Source organism: Ovis aries, chromosome 3 (genome assembly GCF_016772045.2).
Source record: "Ovis aries strain OAR_USU_Benz2616 breed Rambouillet chromosome 3, ARS-UI_Ramb_v3.0, whole genome shotgun sequence".
In the NCBI taxonomy this organism is placed as follows: domain Eukaryota; kingdom Metazoa; phylum Chordata; class Mammalia; order Artiodactyla; family Bovidae; genus Ovis; species Ovis aries.
Window position 1 is genome coordinate 116,848,701 of NC_056056.1, and position 12,658 is coordinate 116,861,358.

Sequence of the window (12,658 nt, forward strand, 5' to 3'; positions counted from 1 at the left end):
CTCCTCAAGTATATAATTTTTTCAAAATAGCATACATTTCCATGGAATTTGGCTAAATGAAACAATATAAGCAACTGTCTCAGTAACAGTTTTCTGAGGTCACAGTTTTTTGTGTGATTGATTTTGTTTGCATTATTAAATCTAATGATTACATTCCAACTGTCTAAGAAACTATACTTTTTTAAAAAACCAAACTTACATGTGTATGGGGCTTTCCTTGTGTAGAGGGCACCTCTTACCTATGACATGTGGTTTTGCTGTGTTTGTTGCTGCTGCTGCTGCTGTTGCTGCTGAATTAGCAACTGCTGCTGTTGCCGACGCCGGGCTGTCCGTAGCTTTTCAAAGCGAGCCTCCATTTCTTCTAGGACTTTCGGGGTGTATCGCACCACCAGCTTGACGCTGTCCTTAGCAGCCTTAAGCAGTTCTACAGCTTTTTCATGGTGTTCTCCTTCCACACTCTGAAACGACAATGATATCTCATAAGGGGAGAGCTTCCATGTTCTTTTCTCTGGAGCTAAATGCAAAATGAGTATTAAAGAGTTCAGCCTCTAACAACTGGAAATTTAAAGCTATGGCCCTCAGTGTTATCGTTTAGTGCATTTGTAGTTGAACCACGAGCAGGTTAGCTGCACTCGGATACAGGATGGATGGCATGGAGGTTCAAGACAGGAGGAGGAGGAAAAACGAAGGCCGAAAAGATAACACTAACATTTAGGATTTCTAAATTTCACCTGGCAGAGTAATTGCACTGGTCCAGTAACCTTAACAAAAGTTTAAAAGGAACAATGAAGGGGGATAAAAAAAAAAAAAAAGAATTCCTATCCGGTATCAGCACTTAAAAAGAATCTACAATGCTTAAAGTAGTGTCTTATTGATGTAGTAAGAGGAGAACAAGACAGAATCTAGAAGCAGATCCACCACATAAAACATAAGTTACATGATAAATGTGAAGTTCAGACTCAAGGAAGAAAGGATTGTTAAATAACGATGCTGGAGCAGATACTTAAATGGTACAAAAGAATGTGGATTCCAGTCTCACAGTCTATGCTACATATAGCAGAGTGATTAACAATTTCAATGTAAAAATAAAACCATGAAACAACTAAAATAAAGCATAGGTCAGTGTTCATCATCTTCAATGTAAAAGTAATTCTTAAGTAAAAATACCAAAAAGACACCAGCCACAAAATCAGATTTAAAAATTGGAAGTTTTTAGACTGAAGAGAACAAACTTATGGTTACCAGGGGGGACTTGCGGGAGGAAGGGATAGTTAGGGAGTTTAAGGTCAACATGTGCACAGTGCTATATTTAAAATCGATAACCAACAAGGACCTATTATACAGCACAGAGAACTCTGCTCAATGTTATGTGGCTGCCTGGATGGGAGAGGAGTCTGAGGGTGAATAGATATGTGTATATGTACGCCTGTGTCTGCTGTGCACCTGAAATTACCACATTTTTAATTGGCTATATTTCAATATAAAATATAAAGTTTTTTTAAAAAATGTAAGTTTCTATGTCTCACACACTATCAGTTCAGTTCAGTTCAGTTGCTCAGTCGTGTCCGACTCTTCGTGACCCCATGAATTGCAGCACGCCAGGCCTCCCTGTCCATCACCAGCTCCCGGAGTTCACTCACTCACGTCCATCGAGCAGTGATGCCATCCAGCCATCTCATCCTCTGTCGTCCCCTTCTCCTCCTGCCCCCAATCCCTCCCAGCATCAGAGTCTTTTCCAATGAGTCAACTCTTTGCATGAGGTGGCCAAAGTATTGGAGTTTCAGCTTCAGCATCACCAATGAACACCCAGGACTGATCTCCTTTAGAATGGACTGGTTGGATGTCCTTGCAGTCCAAGGGACTCTCAAGAGTCTTCTCCAACACCACAGTTCAAAAGCATCAATTCTTCGGTGCTCAGCTTTCTTCACAGTCCAACTCTCACATCCATACATGACTAGTGGAAAAACCATACCTTTGACTAGATGGATCTTTGTTGGCAAAGTAATGTCTTTGCTTTTTAATATGCTGTCTAGGTTGGTCATAGTTTTCTTCCAAGAAGCAAGTACCTTTTAATTTCATGGCTGCAGTCACCATCTGCAGTGATTTGGGAGCCCAAGAAAATAAAGTCTGTCACTGTTCCCACTGTTTCCCCATCCATTTGTCATCAAGTGATGTGACTGGAGGCTATGATCTTAGTTTTTTTGAATGTTGAGTTTTAAGCCAGCTTTTGCACTCTCCTCTTTCACTTTCATCAAGAGGCTCTTTAGTTCCTCTTCACTTTCTGCCATAAGGGTGGTGTCATCTGCATATCTGAGGTGATGGATATTTCTCCCAGCGATCTTGATTCCAGCATGTGCTACATTCAGCCTCGCATTTTGCATGGTGCACTCTGCATGTAAGTTAAATAAACAGGGTGACGATATACAGCCTTGATGTACTCCTTTCCCAATCTGGAACCAATTCATTGCTCCATGTCTGGTTCTAAGTGTTGCTTCTTGATGTGTGTACAGACTTCTCAGGAGGCAGGCAAGATAGTCTGGTATTTCCACCACTTAAAAATTTTTTTCAGTTTGTTGTGATCCACATAGTCAAAGGCTTTGGCATAGTCAATAAAGCAGAAGTAGGTGTTTTTCTGGAATTCTCTTACTTTTTCAATGAACCAACGGAAGCGCTCTTACAAGTCAATAAAGATCTAAGCAAAACGGGCAAGTAAACTCTTGGACAAATAATAATTTTTTAAAATGGTCAATAAACCTATGAAAAAAATGCCCAACCTCCCACATAATCAAACAAATGCAGATGAAAAACTATTTTGTTTTGAATTTAAAAATGGTAAAGATGTATTTTAAAATATGGTGTATTGGCAAGGATGTAGGGAAAAGGTACTCATACACTGGTAATATTGTGACAAAAACTAGTACGGTTTTCTTGCTAGGCACTGTTATGCAGTGGATAAAACCCTTTATAAATAAAGAATTTTACTTTAGAGAAATGTACTAAGGATAAAATCAGACATGCACACATACCTGTAAAACAGATATGATATGACAGAAAACAGAACAAAAATTAACTCTTACCTTTTGAATCTCAAAATACTCTTTTGAACATAATGGCATAGACAACAGTTGGGGTAAGTAAGTTTACTACAAGTAAACACCAAGAGGCTTCTCCCAGAGCTTTGAAAGTATCTCTAGGTTGGTACTGATGGTTTAGTCGCTAAGTTGTGTCCAACTCTTGTGACCCAATGGACTATAGCCTGCCAGGCTCCTCTATCCATAAGATTCTCCAGGCAAGAATACTGGAGCGGATTGCCATTTCCTTCTCCAGGGGATCTTCCCGACTCAGAAATTGAACCTGAGTCTCCTGCATTGCAGGCAGATTCTTTACCTACTAAGCTACAAAGGATTAGGGAGAAATAAAACAGAAGAAAATTATAATCAGACATCATAGAACTCTCAGAAGAAGAGACAGTCCTTTCCTCTCAGCTGACCCCCAGGGCAGATGACATAACGTCTATCTTATAGGATCAAAGTGCAAAGGCATTTTTTGACTTATTTCCCAGGTAAAGCTCAAAGAAATGTGTGTGATGTGACAGGTAGGGATGAAGACGGGCTTAATACTGCCAGAACACTGAAGAGCGGCACTGAAGTGGCAGAAAAGGCCACCCCAAAACCGGTTTAGGTTACATTTTCACAACCCAAGCAGAAGGGAGACTCAAATGAATATTACACTGAGTTGCCCCCAAATAATTTTCATCTTAAGCACACCAGTTATATCTTGAGATTCATAATTACAACTACCATACATATTTGAAGATTTAAGAAATTGTGTTCCATTCTTTCATTTGCTTCAGCAAGGTGGACGTGAACTGAGGTTAAAAAAAAAAAAAAGCTTTGAATTAAACAATGTCATCGGTAGCCTTCAGTCATCTGTCTGAGAGCCAGGCAGAAACTAAAGGACTTAAGAAATGACTGTGGAGAGCCCTGGAGGCAACTTATACAACCACTCCTTTGCCAAGTCTGGACTAACTAGAGAGCAGGGGGTTATAAATAGCTGTTTGAGCAGAGTGAATTTTTATCTGTGGCTGAAGCCTAGGAAAATAGGCTTATTCATTGATTAATTTGTTCATTTAACTATTCACTCAGTCATTGACTTGGTCATTCAACCGATGTTTACTAAGAATTTATTTCACTACTTATACTCTACTAGTACTCTTTATTTAAGGGCCTAGATCTGCTAGATAGAGTGCCTGATGAACTATGGACGGAGGTTGGTGATACTGTACAAGAGACAGGGATCAAGACCATCCCCATGGAAAAGAAATGCAAAAAAGCAAAATGGCTGTCTGAGGAGGCCTTACAAAGAGCTGTGAAAACAAGAAAAGTGAAAAGCAAAGGAGAAAAGGAAAGATATAAGCATCTGAATGCAGAGTTCCAAAGAATAGCACAGAGAGATAAGAAAGCCTTCCTCAGCGAACAATGCAAAGAAATAGAGGAAAACAAAAGAATGGGAAAGACTAGCAATCTCTTCAAGATAATGAGAGATACCAAGGGAACATTTCATGCCAAGATGGGCTTGATAAAGCACAGAAATGGTATGGACCTAACAGAAGCAGAAGATATTAAGAAGAGGTGGCAGGAATACACAGTAGAACTGTACAAAAAAGATCTTCACGACCCAGATAATCATGATGGTGTGATCACTCACCTAGAGCCAGATATCTTGGAATGTGAAGTCAAGTGGGCCTTAGAAAGCATCACTATGAACAAAGCTAGTGGAGGTGATGGCATTCCAGTTGAGCTATTTCAAATCCTGAAAGATGATGCTGTGAAAGTGCTGCACTCAATATGCCAACAAATTTGGGAAACTCAGCAGTGGCCACAGGACTAGAAAAGGTCAGTTTTCATTCCAATCCCAAAGAAAGGCAATGCCACAGAATGCTCAAACTATCACACAATAGCACTCATCTCACACGCTAGTAAAGTAATGCTCAAAATTCTCCAAGCCAGGATTCAGCAATACGTGAACTGTGAAACTTCCAGATGTTTAAGCTGGTTTTAGAAAAGGCAGAGGAACCAGAGATCAAATTGCCAACATCCGCTGGATCATCAAAAAAGCAAGAGAGTTCCAGAAAAACATCTATTTCTGCTTTATTGACTATGCCAAAGCCTTTGAATGTGTGGATCACAATAAACTCTGGAAAAATCTGAAAGATGGGAATACCAGACCAACTGACCTGCCTCTTGAGAAACCTATACGTAGGTCAGGAAGCAACAGTTAGAACTGGACATGGAACAACAGACTGGTTCCAAATAGGAAAAGGAGTACGTCAAGGCTGTATATTGTCACCCTGCTTATTTAACTTCTATGCAGAGTACATCATGAGAAACACTGGACTGAAAGAAACACAAGCTGGAATCAAGATTGCCGGGAGAAATATCAATAACCTCAGATATGCAGATGACACCACCCTTATGGCAGAAAGTGAAGAGGAACTCAAAAGCCTCTTGATGAAAGTGAAAGAGGAGAGTGAAAAAGTTGGTTTAAAGTTCAACATTCAGAAAATGAAGATCATGGCATCTAGACCCATTACTTCATGGGAAAACAATGGGGAAACAGTGAAAACAGTGTCAGACTTTATTTTTTTTTGGCTCCTAAATCACTGCAGATAGTGACTGCAGACATGAAATTAAAAGATGCTTACTCCTTGGAAGAAAAGTTATGACCAACCTAGATAGCATATTAAAAAGCAGATACATTACTTTGCCAACGAAGGTCCGTCAAGGCTATGGTTTTTCCAGTGGTCATGTATGGATGTGAGAGTTGGACTGTGAAGAAAGCTGAGCGCCAAAGAACTGATGCTTTTGAACTGTGGTGTTGTAGAAGACTCTTGAGAGTCCCTTGGACTGCAAGGAGATCCAACCAGTCCATTCTGAAGAAGATCAGCCCTGGGATTTCTTTGGAAGGAATGATGCTAAGGCTGAAACTCCAGTACTTTGGCCACCTCATGCAAAGAGTTGACTCTTTGGAAAAAGACTCTGATGCTGGGAGGGATTGGGGGCAGGAGGAGAAGGGGACGACAGAGGATGAGATGGCTGGATGGCATCACCAACTCAATGGACATGAGTCTGAGTGAACTCTGGGAGTTGGTGATGGACCGGGAGGCCTGGCATGCTGCAATTCATGGGGTCGCCAAGAGTTGGACACAACTGAGCGACTGAACTGACTGACTGACTTACTCTACTAAGTTCTTTGGAAGAACATGCACAGGGGAAAACTTTGACAGCTTTGTACAGTATTCTTTCAGTGTACTTGAAATTTCTTTGTAATTTGCCCCAAGGTGAACTGTTAATGCATGGAATTGCCCTTTAAAAGGAAAATTGGATGATTTGTTTGCTTGTACCCTTACCTAATTTCTTTCTTAATATTAAAACTAACAAGTTCTATGTTTTAAAACAATGGTTCACCTGTTTTCTAGGCCAGATGATTAGTCTCCAGACTTCTTTTTGGCTTTTGTCCTATTTGCTTTCATTTAATAAGGTTGGAAATTCTAGGTCAGACCTTTAGATGCTCATTATCCCCGGGTAGGCACTCTGCCTACATTTTAGAGTTGCCCCAGGAGGGCTGTGGGATTAATACGTGGAGCATTAAGGCTCTCACCATAGTGGATGGCTGAGAGAACTATGGCGGGAGTTTCATACTCCACCCTGCAGAACTGGCAAGGCTACCTCACTTACCCTCAACCCTGTTCTCCACCATGCGTGTGTGGTTGCATACTAAGTCACTTCAGTCATGTCCAACTCTGTGATGCCAAGGATTGTAGCCTGCCAGGCTCTTCTGTCCAAAGATTTTCCAGGCAAGAACACTGGAGAGGGTTGCCATTTCCTTCTCCAGGGGATCTTCCCCACCCAGGGATCAAACCATGTTTCTTACATCTCCTGCACGGGCACTGGCAGGCAGGTTCTTTACCACTAGTGCCATCTGCTCTCCACCACACACTTAGCAATTGATAAAAGGCAGACTCCCAAGGTTCTTTGAATCCAGAATTTCTTTTTTGTCTCAATGCTCTATCTTTGGCTCAGATAGTGACTCTGATTTGGGGGGGGGGGGCGGCTCAGCAGAGTTAAGGGGTCTCTTGGTCTGAATGTACCTTTCACTGTCTTCCCCACCAGGGCACAGAATCCACATGGGATCTGGTCAGAGTGTCACGCTTCAACATTTCCACTATTAAAAATGCTATGTTAAAAATAATATTCATTACATGATTAAGCAGTATAATAGAAACCAAGAGGTCACTCAGAGACTTGAAGAAATATAAGCATCTTTGTAGAATGTATCATTTCAAACACTTGTTAACTTTGTTGTTTAAACTGTTTTCAGAAAATCTGCATCTAGAAGACTGTTCTGGGTGTCTCTCCTTTTCCACTGGCTTTGTCTACTTTATTAATATTTTTGAGGGCATATGTTTATCTTCTTAATCTATAATTTATCTCTGAAGTGCTTTTCGTCCATCAGTATAACTTCTTAACAAGAATAAGGCAGTTTTCTCTCCTTTCTTTCCCTTTTAAAGTAAGAACAAAAAAGCAGACAACCTTTCAATGGAGTTCCTGTTCCATGAATTAAGAAAAGGTCAAGCTATCTGCTGTGTTAGGATACACATGCTGATGAACAGACACCCGTCAATAGGTTTCCCCAGCCCTGACAGTTTATCATTTAGTCCTACTTTTGACTTTGTATCTTTCTCACTCTTAATGAAACTAAGCCTTATTTCAAGCTAAGTATTTAAAACACATTTTGAAATATGATAGTTTATTTGTAAAACAGTTAAGCTGTCTATCACAGATATTTTATACACACACACACACACACACACACACAGAGAGATACATAGACACACACCCCCTCCTGTGATTCAGGAATTGTCCTTTATAAAAATTATCCCAGTTTGAGAAGTCACTGAAAACCCGTAGCACTAGCTTTTCACATAGGATGAAAATGTAGCCCTTATGTGATTTGAGGAAACCTAGGAAAACTTCTGATTCTAAAGTCGAATCCCCTCCTCCATTAAGAGCTTTCCATACTTTCTAAAAAAAAATTTGCAATTTTAGATTTCATCCTCCTGCTTTAAGAGTTCTGTTGTACCTACTGCAATCTGAAGAAGCCATTAGAATGGATTAAGTTAACAAAGCTTTCCAACAGACATCTGATAAAAGATGTAAGTCATGAAGGAGGTGAGGGGTGGTGAGGAAGGCATGGGGTAAACTAGGTAACCAGGAAATATTCAGACCAAAGAGAAGTGGTCCAAAAAGAGAAAAGCCCCCCAAAATATTACCTACACCACAGAAGCACCTAGTCTGGACATCAGCCTTCACTGAACTGAAGTGCACAAGGAGGGATGGACATTCCCATCTTGAAAATACTTCTTTACCTTGCTAACATTTTAGAAAGTACACGGAGAAATCAATATGAAAAGGAGAGTTCAAATGGTTCTATTACCATTTCCAAAGGCTTAAGAACTGGATCTTCTATAATGTTAATATATAAAAGAATATATTTTCATTCAGGAATGTGAGAAAAATTAGCTCAGTAAGTAACGAGATGCATACTTGTTTCATTAGTAATCTCATGCAGTAGTAGAAAGCTCTGGAAAGCTTTAAAGTTAATCTGATTGAAGTTTAACAAATCAGTAGATGGTGAATGAACCAACTTTTCAACATGGTCACTAGTTTTTATTTCCAAACATTGCGAGTTATCAAAATGGCTGCTATTTCTTGGTATCCTCAGTGTCCTGACTGATTAAGAATCTTAAAAAGAGGCAGCTTTGGATTACATTGCATTCTTGCTCATGATAGGTACTCTCTCTTCCCTGCTATAGAGAAACTAGCTGCTAAATTTTGATCTCAGACCTCCAGTGGAAGAGATGCCTGCCTGGAAAGGTACCTCATTATCTGAGCACAATCAACTGCCAAATGAGCGGCACCCAGGACTCCATAGAGTTCTTTCTCTGTGAGGATTACACGGACACAATCCTGACCCAGCTTCCTGATAAACTGTTTAAACACTTTGTTGGATAACCAAGAGTTGGCTATACCTCTCAGTTACCATAGGAATATCTAGAGCCAAGCTCATGTTTCAGTTCAGTTCAGTCACTCAGTCATGTCCGACTCTTTGCGACTACATGAATCGCAGTACGCCAGGCCTCCCTACCCATCACCAACTCCCGGAGTTCACTCAGACTCACGTCCATCAAGTCGGTGATGCCATCCAGCCATCTCATCCTCGGTCGTCCCCTTCTCCTCCTGCCCCCAATCCCTCCCAGCATCAGGGTCTTTTCCAATGAGTCAACTCTTCGTATGAGATGGCCAAAGTACTGGAGTTTCAGCTTTAGCATCATTCCTTCCAAAGAACACCCAGGGCTGATCTCCTTTAGAATGGACTGGTTGGATCTCCTTGCAGTCCAAGGGACTCTCAAGAGTCTTCTCCAACACCACAGTGCAAAAACATCAATTCTTCGGTGCTCAGCTTTCTTCACAGTCCAACTCTGACATCCATACATGACCACTGGAAAAACCATAGCCTTGACTACACGGATCTTTGTTGGCAAAGTAATGTCTCTGCTTTTTAATATGCTATCTAGGTTGGTCATAATTTTTCTTCCAAGGAGTAAGCGTCTTTTAATTTCATAGCTGCAGTCACCATCTGCAGTTATTTTGAAGCCCCAAAAAATAAAGTCTGACACTGTTTACACTGTTTCCCCATCTCTTTCCCATGAAGTGATGGGACCGGATACCATGATCTTAGTTTTCTGAATGTTGAGCTTTAAGCCAACGTTTTCACTCTCCTCTTTGACTTTCATCAAGAGGCTTTTGAGTTCCTCTTCACTTTCTGCCATAAGGGTGGTGTCATCTGCATATCTGAGGTTATTGATATTTCTCCCGGCAATCTTGATTCCAGTTTGTGCTTCTTCCGCTTAGGCTCCTAAATACATCAGCCACTCTTTTGGATTAAAGGCCCAATGATGTCATCAAGAAAGAAATGATATCAAGATTGGGTTATGATATTTGGGTACAATTAAGCATGTCAGAAACTCAGAACCTTCTAGCTATAAAGGCCCTTAGAAACCACCTCATTTGTCTCCTTGCATCTTAATACATACGAAAATAAAGACTTAAGAGTGGCTGTGACCTGGTCCATTTTATAAATTTGTTAGCTGCAATGCTTGGAGAAGGCAATGGCAACCCACTACTGTACACTTGCCTGCAGTCCATGGGGTCGCTAAGAGTCGGACACAACTGAGCGACTTCACTTTCACTTTTCACTTTCATGCACTGGAGAAGGAAATGGCAACCCACTCCAGTGTTCTTGCCTGGAGAATCCCAGGGATGGGGGAGCCTGGTAGGCTGCCATCTCTGGGGTCACACAGAGTCGGACACGACTGAAAAGACTTAGCAGCAACAGCACCAGCAGCTGCAATGCTGGATTAGAACTCATCTTTGATGACAGCTCTTTTAACAATCTCATTCTGCTTTTCAAGATTAACTAATTTAGATTGTGGTGGGTCAGTTTTTATAGGATGTGAAGGACAGGAATTAATGACAAGTATAGGATGTGTCAAGTCCCAGCTCTAAAGCATATTAAGTTGGCTAGTGAAGAAGCACTATGAAACTACATGCTCACTATTAGTGGATTATAATTCTCAACATTGAAAAGGCCTCTATAGCCAAAGACAGACCCACTTCTTTCCTGCAATGGTAATTGTAGACAATTATCTCATTTGAAATGAAATGATCATTTATACATAATAAACATGGGTGTGTGTGTGTGTGTGCCTGTGTGTGTGTGTGTGTGTGTGTGTGTGTGTATTCTAACATTCATTGAGCACTTACTCAGTGCAAGGTACTGCTAGCTGCTTTGTGTGCATTATATCTAATCCTTATAATAACACTATAAGAAAGGCAATACAGAGCTTAAGAAGCTTGTCCCAGGTCCCCAGCTAGTCAGTGAAACAGATGGAACTTAACTGAGATCTGTTTCCAGAGACTAGACTCTTACTGACTAATCCATAACCTTGAGCAAGATAATAGAAAGTAAATATCGTATCAGTGGCTCTCCTCACGGGTATTTTCAGATCAGTTGTTCTTGAACTTGAATGTACACAGAAATCAATTTAAGCACTTATAAAATACAGAGGCCTAGGCTGTATCCTAGACTTGCCATATCAAGATCCACAGCAGTATGGCCTAGGAACGCGCGACATCATAAAACTCTGACACAGCCAGCCAGTCACTGATGTGAAGATTAGTGTCTAGGCATGGTGCCCTTGAATATAACTACATCAAATAGTAAATGTCCTCTTTCACAGTTCCTTTACTATGTTACTCCAGGAGAGAGGTCTGGGTAGGTGAGGGAATTCCTATAATATTGCCTTGGTATAGTATTTTTGCCCCTAGTCAGTATTTTTGGTCACTTAAAAAAGGCATATGGATTCGATGTTTAATTAAGAACAGAATATCCCCACACAAATTACAGGATATATTCAGGAAAACAAACAAACAAACACACTTTATGACTCTCTGATCCTTTCCTTTTCTCAAACAGGTTAATATCCTTCCTAAATGTATTCTTTTTTCCTGAAGAAAAGTGGCAAGTATAAAAAGTATTATATTTATCCTTTGGAAAAAATATGCTAATTCTCTCCCACAGTACTTTGTTCCTGCCTAAATGCTAATATCTATTTCAGTGCACTATAATTTATCAGTTTACAATCATTCTGCTGATACCAGACCATCCTAAAGCAGGATGAGTCTTATTTATCTCTGTGCGGTATCTATTGTGTGCTCAATAAATACTTAGTCAATGCATAAGTCATAACTACATACATATATATTTCCTATTAAGCTAAGGAGCCAGTACCACCTAGGTTTGAATTTCAGCTTCTTCACATAGCAGCTTTGTGAGCTCAGACAAACTGCTTAGCATCCCTGAGTCTCAATTTTCTCATATGTAAAAAGGGTATCAGAGAGCATCTACTTTATAGAATCATTACATTTAACATACACAAAGCACCTGGGAGAGAGCCTGGCACTTTAAAAGGGCCCAACAAACACTGGCTCTTTACTGAACTGTTTCCTGTGCAATCATGTTACTGTGCGGTCTCAGGCATTCAAGGACAACAGCAGTAACAAAATATAATTTGCCTTTGGAACAGGTAGAATTTTCTTTTATATTATCTAGGAAGTAAAAAAAATGTATTTACTAGATTAATAAATAATGCATGGAATTTGTTGGAAACAGGTTTAAAACTACTTAGGTAAATCAACTGCTTCTAATCACAGTCAAGTAATTTGGAAGCACCAGTTCCCTACATAACAACCGTTATGCTAATTAAAAATGAAAATTCATAAAAAACTGCTCTCTCAGTCCCTCCACAGTGCCACACTTTGTTAGGGAAAGAAAGAGTGTGCTAGAGATTCACCTGCTAGGAGGGTGCATAATGTGAGCAAACCTGAGAGGGGAGAACTATTAAGGAACCAAACACTACAAGAGAGCAATGTGATTATTCGCTTAGAGCCAGACATCCTGGAGTGTGAAGTCAATTGAGCCTTAAGAAGCATTGCTATGAACAAAGCTAGTGGAGATGGTGAAATTCCAGTTAAGC

At 40.3% G+C, this 12,658-nt stretch overlaps 1 protein-coding gene across 1 annotated transcript in view; it reads right to left on the reverse strand.

Moving 5' to 3' along the window:
* LIN7A (lin-7 homolog A, crumbs cell polarity complex component) overlaps window positions 1-12,658 on the reverse strand; it is a 158,512-nt gene that overhangs the window by 11,673 nt on the left and 134,181 nt on the right. The window contains exon 5 of the mRNA XM_004006220.5: window positions 240-458. Within this exon, the coding sequence (XP_004006269.1) occupies window positions 240-458 (219 nt within the window). The remainder of the gene's footprint in view (window positions 1-239; window positions 459-12,658) is intronic.